This window comes from Anas acuta, chromosome 19, assembly GCF_963932015.1.
Source record: "Anas acuta chromosome 19, bAnaAcu1.1, whole genome shotgun sequence".
Lineage (NCBI taxonomy): Eukaryota > Metazoa > Chordata > Aves > Anseriformes > Anatidae > Anas > Anas acuta.
Genome location: NC_088997.1, coordinates 7,574,640 through 7,595,223, shown reverse-complemented (window position 1 = coordinate 7,595,223; position 20,584 = coordinate 7,574,640). Strand labels below are relative to the sequence as shown.

The following is a 20,584-nucleotide window of genomic DNA, read 5'->3' as shown; positions in this document are numbered from 1 at the left end:
GGGCAATGAAAATCGCGCCAGCTCAGGAGCAGCACATGTGCTGAGCAGACGAACCACTCCAACAAGGCTGGTTTTGTGAAAGCAGCAGTGTGGCAAGGGGAAGAAGAGCTCATGCTGATCTGCCTCTTTGCTCTCCTCCCTGAACGTGCACTCAGCAGAAAAAATAAGTGTCCCAGAGCCCATAAGCACCAATGAAGCCTTAAATCAGGCCAAGCTTCTGTCTTCTGCTTCCACCTCTACTGGAGATGTGCTTCGTGCTCCAACTGTAGTTCCTCTCTCTCTGTGTGCTGTGCTCATGGATGGGACAGAACAGGTCTGATTCCTTGTTAACCGTGGCTGTTCAGCACAAGCTGGAGTGGTGCTGGCCAGGTAGGGCAGGGATGGCAGCCTGGGAAGGCTGCGCCTCCAAACCTGCAGTGCCTCATCCCTGGGGTGGGACCCCGAGACTGAAGGTGCCCAACAGCCATTCCTTGCTGGCTGCCGATAGCATCAGGTCCTTCCCTGGAATTCTTAGTTCTCATTGTATCAGGAAAAAAATAAATGTCTGAATAGAGAAGTCAGCCCCAGCCCTTCTGGGAGAGAAGGATCCTTCAGTTCTTGCCTCTATCCTTGATCCGGTTCTTCTCCCCTCTGTAACTTGGCCCTGTCCAGGCCCATGAATGCACCATGAATCACACCGACCCTCGAATTGGTGCTCCCATGTGAAGGAACTAAATTTGTCCAAGGACGTGGGAAAAGTGTTGTGTCAGCAGGGTTTATATCTAAATCTTCAGAATTCCTTATTATTGGTCCCGCTACAGGATAATCTTGTTTCTGGATTGTCTTTTGTAAGTGACTTTACTGCCAAGTCCTTACCTGCTGTTATCCCTTCTTGGCTTTTATCATCTCAGGCAGTGTGTTGCTATCATCTGTCCAATAGCGCTTTTTACCTTATTTCATAACAAGCCCTGCAGAAGAGTTTATTAAATATTAAATAAGCCTGGAGGTGACTGTGCACTATCTGGCTTCTCACTGCCCTGAGACAATTCAGTCTTCTCTGCCTGGGGATTCCCACCTCATCCTTTGCTTTGTTGTCCCAAACATGGGACTTCACAGCTTGTTCACCCAGGAGCAACAGGGGGTTGACCAGTAGTCCATCTCTCCTGCGGGATCCCAAAGGGACATTTCTAGAGCTTGGCAAAAATGAAACGAGCATCCAGGGGCCTGATGAACCCCCAGAGCCACCTGTGGCTGGTCCTGAGCTGGTGGAAGTCATCTGCACCTTTTCTAGGTGTTCACTGCTAACTTAAAGAAGTTAAAGAACCTTTCTGGTGTGTAGAATCCCCTGTAAGGTATCTTTGGCAAACCCTGGTTCGGGCGAACGATTTTTACTTCTCTTCCCCTGCAGTTGTTGTCTGGGGCTGCTGCTTCAGTTCCTTGGTGTCTCCACGTTGTGCTTTGATTCCTCCCTCGAGGCAGCCGTATACTTTTCAACACCTGCCCTGTTCTGTGGCCATATGAGGCAGGAATGGTCCTGCCCACAGCACATCTGGGACCCCGAAGGAGACTAGTTACTAAATTATTTAAAATGTGGCTTACCTCGTTGCTCTCTTCCAGGCAAAATCTAATTGATACTATTATTCTTCTGATAGCCTGACAATGGGGGTTGGAGGATATTGGCTGCGTTTTTGGAGGGATATATATACATATATATTTCTCCTCTGTGCAAGAAATCCTCCTTATCAGCAATTTGGCCTAGGATTCCTCCAGACATCCTGTGTTTGAAGATGTTTCCTTCTATTGTTTTCTCTTAGTCATTTAGCCTCCTAATGATACACTGAGTTTTTGGGTAGGCTAAACACTTTAGGAGTATGGACAGACAGCAAGGCAGGGATGTACTGCTCCTAGTGGGTCTGGGACTCGCTCAGCAAGGTCTGGGGAGGGAGATGACTGCTCTGAAAGGGACAATGAAACGTGCAGGAGGTATTCCACAGCTTTCCTGTTCAGTGTAGGCTCTGTGTGGCACCACATCACATGAAGACTTGCTCTTCTTCTTTCTAGAAGGAAACGTGCCAGATAAGTAGAGAACAGGTATACCGAGGACAGGAGCACTAAAACCAGCTCCTTCCAACTTCAACATCCATTAACTTTGATACAGGCAGTACCTAGAGGGAATAATGGGGAGCTGCAAATTAGATCTGTTTTAAATTGCAGCAGAGATCTGGCTGCAGATGCTTTCCTGTCTTTTCAAACTAAAGCAATTGAAGTTTTTCTAACCCAAGTGTCTGGATTGCTTGGATTTTTAATGGGCTTCTTCTCCCCCTTGGTGATCTGCAGCCCCACACCTTACGAGTGTCACTCCAGGCATCTTGCCCGCTGCCTTGGGCAAGGTGGGAAGGTAACGTGGTGTTACACTCACACGCTGGAAGTGCTTCAGCAATGTGGGTTGCTGCTGTCTTTCTAGGAGGTATAGGAAGGGCTGTCTGTTTTCTCTAACACCGTGACGTTCCTAGTAGGCTCATAAGCACTACAGCACGGAGAGATCTGCAGATGCTTCTGGCCACACTCAGACAATGTAAACCCTACCCGAGGTGGGTGTCTCTGCCTGGTGCTTCCCATTGGCTGTCTCCAAGCGTTCAGTCCATCAGAAAGTGCACTTCCAGGGACTGAAGTGGAATTTAAACTATCTGAATATAGTCCTTTGTGTCAAATCAAATGATTTGTTAAAGCGAGGCCAGATTTGCAGGGAGAATCAATCTTTTTTATTAGATCAACTGATGTGGAAAAAGCAGACAAACTTTCAGGCATATTAACCCTTCTTCTGGTCTGCATTTGTGCTTCGGGAACAGAGGGATCTGTCTGCCAGGGGAGGCTGTGCTTTGGGATATGTGTTCAGACTGAGTATTCAGCAAGAACTTAGGTCTGAATGCAGACCTGGGTGGCATTTTTGGGCATGTCTGCATGCTTTATTTGGGGAAAAAGACTTTTGTCCCTGTGTGTTTGGACACTAGATGTTACCACACAACAAATAATAGGCTCTGCTCTGCAGCTGACTCATTGTGCAAGTCTGGGGCTAATTACTGAATCCCTCCGTGCCTCAATTTCCATCTGTAAAATGTCACAGATGCCCACCATTCATAAATCGCTTTCAGATTTCCAGATGAGGTGCTGTGTAAGTGTAGAATAGCGTTAGTTTATACATATTGTGCTAGAGTATAATATAAAACACATGCGACAGAAGAGCCTCACAGATGTGTCTCTTTCAACTGCAAAAGGCAGGGCCTTGGCTGATGATTTAGCACAGCACTAATTGGGCTAAAATAGGAGATTGCTCTTATTCTGATGCAATTGTCACCATTAAAGTCCTCATTTACCAACAGCTTTTGGAGATATCCCAGTTATTTCCTATTGAGGAGTGCTGTAGCATCTTGGGTCTCAAAGCACAACAATTTATAGCAAATGTCGACGTTTTTATAGCATACCCCACACTGGCTGTCCTCACACTTCTGGAAGGGGACTGCTCCATTGTTTATTTTGAATGTGCATCTTGCTTGTCCTGTAGCTGCACTTAGCACTTTTTTGCTGCCTAAAACCTTTTGGGCATTTCCTAATCTCAAAGCAGAGGCATTTGACCGAGTCATTTCCATTGCCATTACTGGGTGTTGCATACACAGGAATCCTCATTTATTGATAAGAAAGCTGTTCCATGGCTGCGAGCAAACGAGTGCCTGGCAGCTGTTCAAAGTTTAAAGGATTTGTGGCATGTGATGGTTTGGGTTCGAGCAATCAGCTTCGGTGAAGTGCTTGAGAGTGTCTTCCAGATACCTTTCATGGAGAAGGATAAACTGAACCAGTTAAGAGATTTGGTTTGTTTAAGTACCCTCGAGTTTCCTGATTATGCTGTTGGGGCTAAGCTCTCGGTGGCTATGAAGTCCGGGAGCTCTTTTCACCCCAGAACATTTACGCTTGTGTGAAACTGAGAAGTGCCAACATCAGCCCTGCTGCCAGAGGCATCGTGTGGCAGTGGGCACCAGTGACCCTGCACAGAGCCTCCCAATCCTCCAGCTGTGCAGTTTTAAAGCCCTGGTCTGAGCTTATTTGCCAGTGTATTGTTGCCTAGGAATAATCACCGATTCTGTTGTAAGAAGAAGGTATGGGGCTGGGGCGGGAGGAAGGTTCTCCGGAGATCTCCGATTCCTGCTCAGTGCATTGCAGACAAATTGCACCACTCCACATTTGTCCATTTTGGACTCGGAGGCTCTGGCTGTTCTCCCCGTTCCCCATCAGTGCTCAGGGAGGTTCAGAATTCATTGTCAAATCCTCCACAGCTGTAAGAGAAACGTAATATTGGGGCTGAGTGCGTGGGGTGAATGGCGTGGGAGAGAAGGTTGGCTGACGTGCAGCCTTACCCAGTGCTCGCCGTGTTCCGGGAGAGATCTCCCCTGATGCTGGGCCTTCATTCCTGAGTCTAAATGTGCCATTTAAGGCATTTTGTAGGAGAACTTCGAGGCGGGGGCAACTAGAGCCTCAAAATGAAGCTGTTCTAATTACCACTAGCACGATGTCTTGGAGGAGATGTGATGGTACTCGTTATTGTGTAGGTGTCATAACTGAGAGGAAGCACAAATGGTGAGGACAATCTTGGTTCCACCAGGAAATAATTGGGTCCCCAGTTGTGGGAAGCATTTGGTAAGTTTTGGGTTAAAATAACAGGATGAAGGAATTCTGGAAAACATTTTGATTCAGCACAGTATGATGGATATCTTCTGATTTCTTCATCCTAAAATGAGTTAGAAAAGTAGTCTGGTGCAGCTATTTCGAAGAGTTAAAAATCTGAAACTGAAAATGAAACATGCCTGGCTGACCCCAGCTGGATATTTCCTTTGCTAATTTTTCTTCATCCAGAAGTTAACATGGAAACAAAACCAAAAAAAAAAAATTCCTTTGCACAGCCTTGCGCTAATCACTAATCTGATGCAACTGTTACCTTGTTCCTCCCGTTATGGGGACCAGATGATATCGGGGATTTGCTGGGTCTGCTTCTCCCTGGTGTCCCAGAGAGCGAAGTTGCAGCTGCAGGGAGATGTGGAAGGGATTCCTCTTTCTGCTCAGATCTCTGAGGACCATAGCAGAGCTCAGAGGGATTTAGACAAAAGCTAGCAAAAGGTAATTAGCAGAATCAGGCAGAGTAATGATCCTCAAGAGGCTGAGCATCCTGTTGGACTGCATCCTGTCCCTGCAGCGCTGGGCGACAGGCATGGCAGAATGGATGAAGCACGCTGGCTCGAGCCTGAAGCTGAAATGTTGATCAGGGAAACAGAGGCTTTGCCAAAGTGCCCCTGGGGCTGATAACAGGAATAATCAGAGTGCGTTCTCCATAGTAAGTGTGGGCAAACGTAGAGTTTTGATTTTCAGGGAGAAAAGTTCTTCTGAATTCAGACCATTCTTTTCAGCAGCTTAAGCTACGCTTTCCTTATTGGTCTTTCAGCTAATTTTTGTCTTGGCTAAAGGAAGGCAGTGCTAATGTTCTGGATGAAGAAACACCAGTGCTTGATGGAGCATCCTAAATGTAACATGTTTATGGGTTACAGGGACTTTCCATGGAGAGAAGGCATCTAACCTTAGAGGTGTCTTTAGTCCTTGCAGTCTGAAGTGTGATAAAACAAAGCAGGGGTAGAATTTGATGTCAGAAATCCAAACTGGCAACAAGATGCATATTTTTAACACAGGGGTTAGCCTTGGATGCAGTTTGCTAAAGAAACCTAGGTTGTCTGGCTCTAGAGTGTCTTTCTGAGAGACATAGTCCAGTTAGCACACATTGTTTGGCTCGAGACTGTGAGAGATTCTCTGACCTGTGATACGCAGGTGCAGAGCTGATATTATAGGAGTCCCTCCAGAGTTTATGGTGAGCCTTGATTCCTTTCGTCCTGTCTGCTTCCTTACTTCGTGTTATGTTATGCCGTGTTTTGAGCGCGTTTTTCCCCTGATCACTTCTCCCAGCAGGGAAAAGCAGTCTCCTCTGGAAGGGATGTGGGACCGTCTCACTTGGAGGTGAACTTTGAGGTGCAGTGTGGTTCCCATGCACGCTTGGGCTGGGGTCGGATGAGTTAGCCAGGTGCCATGAACTATCACTCCCTGATCTGCAACACGCAGTGCCAAAGGAATGAGTTTGATGCGATGACTGTGGGGATGGGACACTGCATTTTGGCTGCAGGGGGGAGTGGAGCATCTCCAGGAGGGTTTTTTCACCCAGGACAAAGCCCCAGCCCCTGGGGGTTCAGGTGCACTCAGCTGCCTTGGCAGGAAAGCTTGTGGGCTCCTTCCTTTTAGGTCAGGGGCACTCATATACAGCCACATCTTGCTGTGAGAGGTTTGTCCATACATGTTATTGATGCTACCTGCATGCCTGTTTTCTGGCGTTTTATTTGCTTTGGTGAATTTTACAGCCAGGCAGTGACAGCCAGTGGGGGAGCTGCCAGGACGGAGGTTTGGTGCGGCACCAAGAAGCCCCGAGCACCACGCTGCCATCAGCATCATCTGGGAGTGCATCTTCTGCAGCTCACACACAGCAAGGCTTTAACAAACCCGTGCTGGATAGGGAAAATTCCTCCTCGTCGGGGTCATTTCAGTCTTCAGGCTATATTAGTAAAATGTCCTTGGTGTTTCTAAAAATAATAGATAATACATTTCTAGCAAAATGTGTTGCCCCAAAAGCCAGCCTTTCTCTGCTAAACTTTCCTCTGACAGATAAAGATGGATTGAACACGGAGCTCACAGCTCATGGTTGCCTATGAATAAATGATCATGATCTAATTCCATATGCTAACAGAGCACAGGCCTAACCAGCAAAATAGATCTTTGGCACTGTGAAAGAGCACAAATCCCCAGGCTGAGAGCAATTATGTATAAAATTAGTTAGTGGTGTGGGAGTGTGCATGTGTGAAATTTTAAATAAAACAATGTGAGTGATGTGAGCTGTTTAAGAATAGACCTGGGTGAATAATGGAGATTTTTTTGGGTTTATTTGCCAAACCAAAAATTGGAAAGAAAAATGATTTGGGACAAACTGAAATGGAAATATTTAGGGTTTCTTTTTGACACAACATAATGACTAAAATATGGTTTTGGGTCAACCTAAATTATTTCATTTGACCCAGAGTGAACCAGTTAGTTTCACTAAGACTATTTAATCAGTTAATTTCATTTTTAATTTAGGTGAGTTTTGAAATAAATACCATTTTGAGACCAAAGACCAAAACGTCACTAAGAAACTGAAAATCAGTTAAAAAAAATCTAGAGAAAGTACTGCAGAAATTTTTTGCAAAGTACACCCCATTTTTTTCCACTTGAAGCTATATACCAGATTTTATCTGGGTTCTCAAATAGTAGTTGTTATTCCAAAAGTACATTTTGTGGTAAATTTCCTTTTCACTCGGTTTTGCTCTTATATTTATTTATTTATTTATTATTACAGAGCCTTCAAAATCACAGAATTTCATGATAAAAGAAATATTTATTGCTTTTTGGGGAACAAAAAAGTCCCTTTCCTGTTTAAGAAGGTAGAAAAAAGTAGACATGAAAATTAAGTATGAATATTTTACAAGCAGAAAAAGATCAGATAGCAGTTCTCATAAGAAGGGAAATTTGAGCTGCTTTTTAAAGATAGCCAGTAAAGTTAAGGGTAAGGGTTATTAAAATAGATAGATATATATATTAAATGGAGAGAGAGAGATCACAAATGGAGAAATTTTGGCAGTGATAAGGGTCTCCTGGTAGGGACAATGAATTATCCGTAATGATGCTAAAATTGCAGAAATATTCTATAGATGTTCTGTTTCATATTGATAGGCAGCCTAATAATTTACAATTTATGAGTGAAACTAAAGCTTTGCATCCTGTAAAATCCTGACGTGAAAACTGTGGGAGAGAACAAAACATCGTTATTTGGTCAATGAGATCATCTTTAAACTTCTCTGAGCCTCCTTGGCCTGAGGTTCGTTACCTGTGAAGTGCTTTAATTACGTTCAGGGCCCTGCTCAGCGGCAGTGCTGTGGGGCTGGTGGTGCTGGTGTTGAACATGGGGTCAGAGGAATTGTTTGTTGGAATGAGAGGCTCGTGGTGTTGGGTAGTTATCAGCCCCAGAGAGGGGGTGAGAGGACAGACGGCCTTGATGTGAAGCGATGGGAAGAGGAGGGATGTGGTGAGCTCGGCTTTTCCCCATCGGTTGCCTCAGCCGGATCCCAACCCCACTGCTGTGTGGGACCCCAGCCACTGCGGCCCCTTCCCAACCACTGCCTTTGCCAAAAGGTGTAAATTCATGACGTATACAATGAGTAAATGCCATGGCAGTAAACAAAGACATTGTGGCAGCTGGGTCCTGTGGATCTTGCGTTAAACAAAACCCGGGGTGCTGACCGTGGCGAGCAGGCCTTGCTCCAGCCTCGTGGGCTGGTTCTGCTGGCTGTGTGGTGGCCGGGCCTGCACCATCGTGTCAGGGTCCCATCCCTCCTGTAGCTCCCCCGACCTTTGATTCCCATTTTTTCTTCAAACCAGAGGCTACCGGGCCACGCGAGCACTCCTCCTCCTCTCCACGGTTGCTGTCAGCCTTTCGCTTGCTCCAGCTCCGTTACAGAGCTAAAGACATGACTGATACCAAACAAGTACAATTAATAAAGTCTATCTAGCCAACATCTGACTCTCATTAGAGGAAACGTGTTGAAAAAACAGATCCCAGGTTGGCTGTGATTTATGGCTTGGGCCTGCTATCCTTCACAAGCACTGGCGAAAGCTTTTGCAAAGGGCCAGAACATAAACTACTTAGGGAAACTCAGTATCCATGTAAAAAGGCTGGAAGGGTCAAACCAGACAAATTAAAGAAGGGTGGAGATGCAAGCCCAGGCTGGCTGTCCCCCACCGAGGGCCACCTAGGTAGGCGCAGGGGGTCTGTCTTCGTATTTCTACTGTGGAATTTGACTTGAGATTTCTTCTGGTGCCTGCAAATATCACTGCTTGTGTTTTTCTTTTTTGGCTAGGCCGTATGCGTGTGTGTGGGAACAAGTGGATGGAAGGGGCAGTGGTCCAGTGGTTTATCTTGAAGTGTCCAAGTACAACACCTCTGGTGGGTGTTTCATGCTGAGCCTGATAATGGGACTTGGACAGCCTGGGCATGGTGACAGTGCTGTTGTCACCTGAGTGAAACACATTGCTGCATTGCTGCTGGATCCTGGATGTCTGTGTCACTTCTCATTCCCTATCTGCTCACAGAGTTTACTGTAAAGTTAGCCATGCTTTCTGCTCCCCTCAGGAGCTTTGAGCTTCATTCTTTTCTCCTTGCAAAGAAACAGTTGCCTGGATTAATTTAGCTGACTTTACTGATGCTCTTCCAGATTTGTTCAGAGAATACTGAACAACATTTTCTCCAAACTGGACCTACTCAGCTTGTGTGTTACAGATTTGTAGTGCAGTATACTCCAAACCACCCCACTGCATTGCAGGGTTCGACTTTCTAGTAATGGCAAAATATGACCTTGAAAAAGCTGGCTGCAAAGGTTTTATTTGTTTAAACAAAGGCTTTGTGATTCCAGAATTCTCTCCCCTTTCATATGCTATAAACGACCTCCTCCGCCTCCTCTCTGAAATATGAATTCTGGAGTAATCTATCAAGAAAAAGAGAGACAGAGCCTTGATCCCTTGACTTCAGTTGAGCTGTGCAATTTATATCTACTGAGCATCTGGCTGTAGGGAAACCAAAAGCCCTTTTAATATTCTGCAGAGACTCTGGGTATACAAATGAGCGCGGGCTGTCAGGGCTGAGAAATGGGGCAGAGGTGCCAAGAGGTTTCTTTGCTGTTTCGCAGAACTCTCTGACCTGCGGCCCCATGGTGAAAGTTGGCCTGATTTTTTTACTCGCTTCAGTACCACTGTGATAATTATGCTGAAATCATTAGAGCCCTATCGGTATAAAGCCGTTATCATGCCTTTTTGGTTAATCTCGATTTGAGTGAGGAGCTGGAAGACTTGTGGGGCTTTCAGCCTCGAGCAGGCAAAATATGCACCTATTTAATCATGAAATTATGTTCATGCTGCTCAAGCAATGTGGAAATGCCAAGCGTAGCAAGCACCTGAAGGAAGACATTCACCGTTGTCAGTCACTTGTCGTAGGAGCACGTCCAGAACCCGGTGCCTGTTCGTGCAGCGCAGGAGGTGCCAGCTCTCAGCCTTTAATTGAAGACCGATCAAATGCAGCAGCCTTTGGGTCAGAGTTAAATAGGTCACCACTGACACAAGGTATGTGACCTGCTATCTGCCAGCACGCTGAGTCTATCCCATCTCTGATATGTTACATCTTTCCTTTCCCTCCAGTTGTACTGCTTCATCCACGCGGCCAGAGGGGGGGAACAGGAGGGCAGGAAGGCAGAGGTGTGCTAGGACAGGGACAGCAAGATGTTCTGGAGACAGACTGGGTGTCACACGATATGCTGGTACAGTCTTACACTTATTATCTCAATTATTTATCCTCCCTGCTGGAATATTTCTAAAACAAATCCTACCATGTGTTTTAAGGTTGGGCTTCATAGAGTGAAATCACAACTCCTTTCTCAGAGTTTAGCTGGAAAAATACAAATCTGCCAGCTAGGAATCTGGGGGAAATAAACTGTGGTTCTGTGTAGCAACAAGTGATGGATTTCTGCAGATATGGATAGCGTCTGCTCTGGAGTTTCAGGTCAGAGAGCGTGTGTATTTGCCCCAGCGTTGTATTCATTGTCTGTGGAATAATGATGTGAGATTCTCAGGCTAGCTTTACTAAAGCAGAATGCTTTGACTTTGCAGTGCAAGCCCTTGGAACCACCAGCCATTAGGATTAGAAAGTAAATACTTAAGTGCATAGTAGTAAGGGAAGATAATTTGTTAGCTTGATTTGTCACCATCATCCTCAGACTTCTCTACAAGGACACATAATGACCCCCAGATCTTGAAGCAGGCTGGTCCCTGGTGTGTTGCAAGCAAGCTTTGACTGTAGTTTCTGTATCAGAAGTACCAAGCATTTATCTCACTCTTCGTGTTTGTAAGCATTGTCCATCTGCCAGTTATCTAGATAAATTACACAAGGATTTGTTGGCAGGACTCTTTTTCCTCAGTGAGAAGATTTTTTGCACTAGGACTTCCACTTACTGGATTAGTTAAATGTCTTTTGGGTCCAGGCTAAGTACTTTGGGTGTGGATCCGGGTTTCCAGGTGCTTTGAGAAGGACAGGATCAGAGTTCTGTTATTTTGCTTATTTAAATCTAATGTTTTGTCCAGCAAATGCACATAAGAGTACTGCTTGAGATGCTCTTCAAGAGCAGAGGGGCTGCTGGACCAGTGTCCAGCAGAGATGATCAGAGCTGCTTCTCATCTGAGTTGGTTGATTCGCCCCTGTGCAGAGGGGTAGTACAAGTCTTTTCTGTAAGCTGAGCTCTCCAAATAGAGTTTAACTTACCAATTCATCTCAAAATCTGCCCCAGAGATGGTTTTCAGACGGGTCAAGTTAGTCTCTCTGAAACCTATGGGGGTTATTAATATGTGCAAGCCAGCAGAAGGGAGACTAGGACTCCATATTTTATTTGCTCTGTAACACATCTGGTACGCCTTTTGGCTCTTGGGAGCTCTGGATTTATTCAGTCTTATCTTTCGATGGGGATGAGCAAGATCAAAAGCATGAAGCCGGTTACAAACAGAACATAATTCCCCATTTTGCACACCACAAGCAGATGCAGACCAAACCAGCCTCACCCACTTCCTTCCCCGGGGACAGTGCGCCTGTGGCACTCGTGTATTCATGGGCCAGTTCAGGCCAAAAATATTGATCCCCAAGATCGATTGCAGAGAATAAAAATAAATGCTGTTAGTCCAAAGACGGTCCGTGTCAGTCTTGACCTGTGAGGAAAGCCCTCGATCGCAGTGTGCCCAAACCATCACGTGCTTTGTTTGCAAAAGGTAAGGCCTCACCAGATGGAGGCTGCGTGTCTGCCTCCTTTGGGAAGGTGCACAGCTCCCCACGGAGATTTTCTGTGCCCCCAGTGGGTCAAGGAGAGAATTTCTTTGGAAGGTTTCTGCAGTGGGTGATTGGATGCTGTTAGTACTCAGACAGTCTGCTCGGGCTGTAAATCACTGAAGGGGAACAGCCAAACTTCCTGGCCCTCCGAGCCACGTATTAAAATCGTAGCATGGCTGAGAGCCATCGGCGCATACCATGTGCTTCATAAACTGGAAAGTGTTTGTGGGTGAAGATTTGAGAGGTTCCTCAGGGGTCCTCATGCAAAAGGGGACACTCGTTAGGGATGAGAACTGAGTCCCAGGTGTCCTAGGGATGTTTGGTTCACCCACTGCTCTCCATCGGTAGGTACTGGGCTTACACAAATCCCCAGTGCACCCTCAGCCTGAGCCACACCTGCATGGTTTGTTAGTGGCTCAAGACTTAGGGGTCAATCTCCCCAGCCCTATGGAAATACCAGGCATAAATCCTGCATCAGTGGTCATCACTGTGAACTGGCCCTGGTCCTCAAGGAGCCCAGAAATGCACCCAGGGATTCTCCTCTGTGGGACATGAGCTGTGTCCCACGATGTGTCACCTGAGTAAGGCTGGTTTGTTCTCTGTCAGACTTCATGCTGCGAGTCATTTTCCCTTTTTAAAAACCATTGCACTTGAGCAGTTGTGACAGGTGAGCAGGCCAGGCTGGAACGCTTCTCTGCGAGCTGGGAACAGGCCGTTCAACACGGCTGTGACGTGCTGGGAAAGTGCTTGTTGATTAAATCTCTGCTCAGGGCTTTATCCTCCTTCACTCACTTTAAAACTGCTGAAATGAAAACAGAGGCAAAGCAGCAGGCCTCCTGTTTAGATAAGTGATGTCCTTTGTACCAAGCAATCATTTTAAACTGCACTCAGAGCCCATTAAGCTAACGTTTGTTCTCGGTAAGGCATCCTGTCAAGACCCCTTTGGTGCTTGCTGCCGATCTGTTGCTTCTATGCGGCAAAGTGAGATGGAAACCACTTCGTGCTGCAGGTCTGCTCTGCGTCAGCCCTGGGGTCACTTTTGTTTTTTCTCGCTGTTGCTGGGACTGATGATTTGTTGTGGGAGTGGTTACAGGGCCTGGGGATGGAGCAGGGCTCCGCAGAGACGGGTGTTCTGTGCATTCATTGCTCTCTTCGGGATTTGACCAGGATTGAGAGCAGAGGAGAGAAGAGCACCGAGCTAAGTGGGAGCAGCAGCTGTGCAGCCCGGGGTCTGTGAGGTGGTACGTGCCACGCCAGCTTGTACCAGTGACAGACCATGTCTCTGCTGGTGACAGCTGGTCGTGCTGGTTGGCACCAGGAAAAGTCTTAAAACTAAAAATTTCTTTGCCTACCTTCTACCTGTTGGGAACTTGATTTCACACTGCACCACCGAATGTCCCCGAACAACATTCATAATGTGGCTGTGGCTGCTTACCTGCATAATAGTGTCGAATGTTTATTCCACCTCCCACCCCCAATAACTTATTATCTTGAAGCACTTTCCTGTGTGCCTTGGATCAAAAAGGGATCAGGGCCCGCAGAGTGAAAGCCATGGATTAGAATGCAAAGTACCCAGAGATTTTACATCATTCTGTTTTGTTCTTTCCAGAATGCATGAACTGCACAAGACTAGCAGATATGACGGAGAGGCTAAACACGCTTGAGGCCAAGGTAAGGATTTTATTGTCTTTATTCTTCTGTTTGGCAAAATTTTCCAAGCGTTGCCCGTGAAAAAGTTGAGTCAGCAGCCCTGGAGAGGGGAGGTGTCTGTCCGTCTGCACAGCAAGCAGGGACAGCAGAGCTCAGCTGGTGTGACACCAAGTGGTGTGCAAGGAGAGAGCTGCTCATCTCCTTTGCTCAGCTCAGCTCTTGGGATTAATAACCAGAGAGGCTGCTCGTGCTGTTTCCATTTGCTTTGCAGCAAGTGCTCCATGTGTCTGCCTCAAACAAGCCCAAAGGGAGGTGCCTGGGTGGTGCAGGACAAAACACTTGAAGCAGATACAGGCACTCAGCCCCGTCTGTACTGCTGGCGGCTGGTGAAAGATGGGTCTGTGTGAGCATTAATTCAGCTCCTCCTGAATAGCACTCAGGTTTTGCTCCAGGAACAGCGGGCGGATGGAGCTGTGTGATAAATGTCTTGCTTTCAGCTGCTTGATACCACGGGGACATAAAGCAGCGATTCCCCTGGCTAGGGAAAGAGCAGACTCCAGTTCTGGTCTTGCTCACTCCAATGCCTTGTGGAACCTGACCCTTGTAGGGCACAAAACAGAGCAGTAAGGACATGCAGATTTTTCTAAGGACAGTTGTTCAGCCAGCTGTTCAATTCTTATCCATTCCTGTGTTTTTATCCCTCTTCTGAAGGATGGGAAGCTTTTGTGCAACTTCAGTGGAGAAAAATATTAAGGGCAGACCTTCACTTTGTTGTGTTTTTTTGTTGTTGTTCTTTTTTTTTTTTTTTTTTCCCTGCAAATTGCTTTAATTTCTACCTACTGGGATTCAGACGACTTGTTCCAGTCTAGTAACAAAAAAGCTGAGCTGGTCCCCTTTGATCTGTGGTGTCCCTGTGCCAGCCCAGTCCTGGCTGTTAGATGCGATGCTTTGGTTGCTTTAAGCAAGTGCTGCTCTTATTATTCATTAACATATGGCTATCAGTGACATGAAAGAATTTGGGGAGAAACCTTTGGTGGGGGGAGGTTGGATGTGTGGTGATTTTGAGGCCAGTGCATGAGATTCTGGTAATTTGGGAATTGTCTGAGCTGAAATGAAGTGAGCAATGTTGTCTGGAACTTCCTCAAAGCCTTCGCAGTTATATTTCACTTCGGGGAAAATGAAAGGGGAGGGGGGGATGAAGATGTGGGGAATTCTGTATTGTTCGAGTGGAAACAACTGTTGTAGTGCAAAGGACAAAGACGAGCTGGGCTGTTTCTCGGAGCAGCGGGACCTGGCAGGTGGGTGTTCTTTGGCAGCGGCGAGCTGGAGGCGTTCAGAGAGCAGAGAGGGGCTGGTGACCGACCTCTGCGTGTAGTCTCGAGTCCAAGTAAGACATGGACCAGCCTCAGAGAGATGTAAATCAGCCCTCCCATGCTCAGCCTGTAGCCAGCTTTACCTTCCTTCGCTTTCCAGGACTTTCTGTATTTGACTCCCTGGAAATTCATAACCAAAGACTTGTTCCGAAGTCCTGACATCAGAGCACCTGCGCCCTGCTGGCTTGTGCTGCTCAGCACTTGTGCCGGGTAACAAAGCCTAAGAGGCAAAGGCCAGCCTCAGCCAGGGCCCTGGCAGGACTTGGCGGAGGAGGAGGCAGCTCCCACCTGCCCAAACCCCCCTTGAGAAGTCTTTGACCGCCAGCGAAAGTGCCCCCAGGTCAGTGGGTTTGTTATGCAGGTATGCAGCTGGTTTAAAACAGGTGATTTTAGGTTCTTGTCACCTAAAAGCAATCCGCTTTCTGGTGTGGGCACCACCTGCCTGATGCCCCTGGTATTTGGGAAGTGCTGCCTGCTCACCTTGTGCATGGGAGCTCTAGTGAAGGCACCAACATGACCTAGGGCACTTGTGCAGCAACTGGCATTTGTCCCTTGGCTGGCAAACCCAGCGTGCTGGTCTCTAGGAAATGCTTTGGGTGCTGGCAGCCACCATGCTGCAACCCACCCTGCGTTCAGGAGGGAGCACCGAGCTGGCAGCCAAAAAGCGCTGTGTCGACAGCTGAAGGCTCTGCAGTCCTGCAAACCCTTTGACATGAGGATCAGCGAGGCAGATGTGTGCAAAGCCCAGTGCCAAGATGTTACCAGCTGGACCCCTGAAGGGTTTAGGTACTGGCTTCGTCCCAGCCATGGACAAGCAAAGAGCACCTTAGAGTCACAGAGTCACAAAATACCCTGAATTGAAAGGGACCCACAAGGATCATCAAGTCCAACTCCTTCTCCCTGCCTCCCTGAGCACTTTGGATAACTCAGACTCACAGGTTGCGGAGTGACAGGCTCCTGCCAGAAGGACCTCATGAATGCCGTGGCCCTCCAAGTCTCCAGGTAGCTGGAAGTTTGCAGAATCACGGACATGATCAGCTGGTGGAGCCTGAGCTCAGCAGACGAGGAGCACCTCAGCGGGGTTGATCAGCTCCATCAGCTATCTTGGGCATGGTGCATCGTGTCTGTGTGTTTTAGTGCTGCAGCACTCTGCAGTCCCAGACACCTCGTAATGCTAAGCAAGCGCTGCTGCTTGGGGCTTGTCTGGCTTGCAGGAAGAGTGCTTCATGCTCTATTTTAGCCATGCTAAATGTGAGCATTTGTGTGTGACACCTCATCCTCAAAGAAATTTAAAAAGTTACAGCTTGGAAAACTTGTGTTTCCGATTTGACCTTTCTCTAGCTAATTATATTCATTGATTTTTTACCCAGTTCCAAAGGCAAGGAAAACACCTTATCTCTGGGGAGCTAATGAGGCAATTTGTGTTGTTGCTGTGATGGGTTTCCTTCTGACCCTGCTGTGCTCCCACAGAGACCCAAGCTGGGAGCAAAGCTCATCAAGAGGTTTACTTTTATGGAGGGCAATGAGTTGTCTGTTTGTATTGTGGTGAGCTAAAATCATGTATCTGCTAGGAGAGTATGTTCTGCAGCACAGCCTAGCAAGGATGTTGTTCATCTTTGGGCTTCCACTTTGTTTGATAAGCTGTGGCCGCTGTGCAAAAACTGGTGGCGTGTAGCAGTTAAAAGCAGAGTGGAGCAACATTATATGAGCACAGAGGCCGTACACAGGAGAAATGTGCTGATTCACTCTTTCTTCCATGTTAATTTAAGTTCAGTTTGATCTACACAGCCATGTAGTGACCTCAGTTGTTGTAATGCAGTAAGTGCCAGCGCCCTTGAAAAAGGTGCTTACATTCATTTAGTATTGCTTCTATTCCTGCTCTGGGTTTTGGAGAAAGATGCCTGTTTTGAAACAACTGATGCTCAGTAATGTCAGGACCTGAAGATGCCAGAGTAGAAGCCATATGAGCAGCCACAGAGTATTTCTGTGATATAGAAGGTTCACATTCAGAGAAAGACATTTCCTTCTAATTCTTACATTTTCTAGGTGGGAAAGAGCCAGTTCGGGGGCAGGATTTCCCTCCACAGCCTTCTTTCTGTCCTTGCTTTTACAGCAAGGTAAGAGTACAAGTGGGAGGAGAAAACACGAAGGTGGATTCTTGTTTTTTGCTGTTTTTTTTTTTTTTTTTTTTTTTTTTGCCTGTTGGCCCATTTGCACTTGTATTGCAGTAAGTAGAAGGAAATCTGTGGTATCTGAATACGCCGTCAGTGAAAGTGGCCACAGGATACCCAAAGGATAGCTGCCCCCTGGAAGCTTTCAGTTCTGAAGGGATGCAGAAATGTCTCACTGGGTATGAGAAAATACAGAGCTCCTTTGCTGTGCACAGGCTGTGGCTGGAATACCCTGTGTGGGAAACTTAGAGATAATCTCTGGGTTATTTATGACAATCCCAAATGGACGGGGAGTCTGCATTCCAGCAGTGTGAGGGGGGGACTTGCAACTGCAGTGTGTAAATCAGAAAAGGTCACCCATGGATGACTTTGCTGCTTTTGCCCTTTTGAATTTCAACCCGGAATTTAATAGATAGGAATATAATAGGAATTTAATGCTGCTTTAATAGAGCAGGCTAGGCACAAGTGAAAAACAGGCTCTTCTTCACACCTCTGCAAAGCGGAGGAGGAGCCAAGAGCCCTTCCCAGTATGTGTGAGGACATGTTAAATGTGTGTTTGTCCTCCGGTGGCTGTGAAGGGCAAGTGTATGTGAAATAAGCTCAGCCGTGGAAGAAGAGGCTGCAAGTCTGTTGTTTCTTCTTTCCCTCCTCCTCTTCTGCAGGCTACCACAGCCGTCCCCATAAAAATGGGGCTGTAACGAGAACGGCTCTCATCTTTCTTAATGCAGGGATGAGTTGGTTCATCCAACTTGCAAGGTCAGTGTCCAAATGAGGTAATAAAAGGAGCCCTCCTATTTTTGTAATGTGAAAGTTGGAATAGAAAGTGAGACGTGAGAAAAAATGACTCATTAGGGACAGAACAAAGTCCTCACGTGCCTTGTGCCCTCCTTAACACTGCTGTAGGTTGTCCTTGGGGCTGCGTGAGATGTTGCTGCATAAAAGGAGGTGAAGGGAGATGAGTCTGGATCCCTTCTCATCTCTCCCATTTCGAGTTACCCCATCATCAACATGGGATGGATTTGGCACACTCCATTTGCTTGATACCAGACCCATTTTGGTGCCACAGGTTTGAAAGTTTGCTTGATGGTGCTGAGCTTGAAATCCACAAGCTTGGGGAATCTACATCAGTGAAGATGGTGCTGAGGCTGGGGCAAAGGGCAAGAAAGTATGCAAGGAAGGGCAAAAGCTTCCCCTCCCCAGTATGCCAAACCTTACTTCTCTCCCGTGGCATCCTATACAACATGATTACAGCCTCCCACAACCCACTTTCATTTCAAATACAAGGCTTCTCTTTATACCAGCCCAGTTTCTAAGTGGGAAGAGGGTACAGTCCTTTCTTTCTGGCCGTCCTGAGCCTGATGCTGCCCTCCTGTGACACAGGACAAAGCCCTGACAAATTGTGCTGAAACTCAAGAGCGCTGCAGCGCTGCTCCCACTGCGAGCAGTGCTAGCAGGAAAGCAGGCAGCTGCCTAAAGCCTTCTGCTTATTTTGTTCTCTACAACCCCCGGTTTCTTTTAATAAACCGCACCGCGGAGTTATGGGCAGTGTGATATTAATCCCAACTTTCGGCTGGAGCTTGAGCACAGCATTTGATCTGCGTTGATATAAGCCAGCCTTATCTCCTGACACCGCTTTTGAGAGGATCGTGGCATTTCACTCACAGCTTTAAAGCAGGAGATAGCATTACATATCTAGTGTCTGATTGATTCATTGTGTGATTGATAAATGACATGCGTATTTCTTGCATGAAAACAGTCCTTGTAATGTGATTCCCCACGTAGGAATTTCTGAAAGGTTTTAAAGAAAATCTTTGTACTGTACACAGAGGTTTAATCGATCCGTTGCTATTTCTCTGAAATCACCCCATTTATGTAGCTCAGGTTTCCACACAGCACCTTCACGACCCATGTCTTTTGATTACAAAGCACCATTACTTGGAATTTTTTGCTGAAATCATTGTATGAAATGATTTTGTATCTGCCTGTTTCTCCAAGCAGCTGTCTGTGATGTTTTGTGGGGTTTGTCTTTTCCTTCTCTGATAGATGTGAAACAATCTCCTGCTGTAGTGCAGAAATATTTGCAAAACAGAAGATGTTTTAAGGTACTGTAGCATAGCTGGGAGAAACTCCAGGAGCAAAACCCGAGTTGCTTGGCCGTGAGGCTGCTGCTGCTCCCAAAGAGCGGACAGTAACGCTTGCTTGGTATTTCAAGGACTTTCATGAATATTCCACGTTGTATATTTGATTGCCACTAGCAGTTATTGAAAGTAGCTTAGGAAATCTCTGAGGTTTCCTGGTGACCCTGTGCAGAATCTGCTTTTCCAGTTGAACAATGCATTGAATTCAGGGAGTATTTAGGTTAATTTGCAGGTAGCTGTAGCACAAGCAAACTTAAATCACTCCTTGTAAAATGCTTAAGTGAATTGGTGAGTTTCTGTAGGTCAGGTTTTGTCCTTAAGACTAAAACACATCTTCAAACTGATGCTTAAGAAGGAGAGATGATGAAACAAAATCTAGTGGGTAAACCAAATTTTGTATCAAAGGTCATCTCTGAGCTTCACATCTATCTCCTTGGCATTTTTCTAGCAAGCAATCATCACGCTTCTGCCAAGGACACTTGAGGCAGTTCTGATACTGACCTTTCTCTGACTTGGGCATGCTTCCGTCTTCCAGAATGACGGTTAAAATCCTTTCATTCTCAAGCCTGGTAATTGTTGGATCTTATTTCTTATCACTGTTGGATTGAAGGAGAAATTGGTCCCCTAAGGCTGTTCCATGTGTTTGGCAAATGCTGTAAATCATTTGCCAGAACCACAAAAAGGCTTCAAAGACCTCCCTCTCCACCACCCCCTCCTGGAAAGTTTTTTAGTTACAGGTTTGGCATTTTTAATCAAATATGTTTGACATTTTCATAAAATAACTTCGAAAAATTCCATTGTCCTTTAACATGCAACTTAATTTGCCAAGCGAATCCTACGTCTGCATTAGGAAATACTTTGAGTATGTTTACTACCTGAGGGTATTACATCTGCAAGCTTTGTTTTTCACGAGAAATACTCTTGTGGCCAAAAAGTAGGTAACAGCAAAGGCTGTATAAGTGCTCGGATCATTTGCTAACCCTACTAGGAACCAGTCAGGAATAACCCAGGAATTCTGGTGGAGCTTCATAACAAAAATCTGATTGTAAGAGAAAAGTGGCTTAAGGTCCTTTTCTCATCCTGCACCAAGGCAAGCAAGGAAAGGCCCAAACATCTGACTTTTTGCAGTTGTGCTGCTCTCTTCTAGCAGCTTTTCACGTGGAGCCCAGCGCAGGAGGAGAGTGCAGGAGGCATCTCGGCCCGCTGGAGCTGGCCGATGTGAACATCTCAGGCAGAGCC

The 20,584-nt window shown here is 46.4% G+C and overlaps 1 protein-coding gene across 6 annotated transcripts in view; it reads left to right on the top strand.

Moving 5' to 3' along the window:
* Positions 1–20,584, top strand: part of COL26A1 (collagen type XXVI alpha 1 chain) — a 174,815-nt gene that overhangs the window by 115,407 nt on the left and 38,824 nt on the right. For all 6 annotated transcript variants that reach the window (XM_068655751.1, XM_068655752.1, XM_068655746.1 and 3 more), the window contains exon 4: positions 13,623–13,684. In XM_068655751.1, coding sequence (XP_068511852.1) covers positions 13,623–13,684 — 62 coding nt within the window. The remainder of the gene's footprint in view (positions 1–13,622; positions 13,685–20,584) is intronic.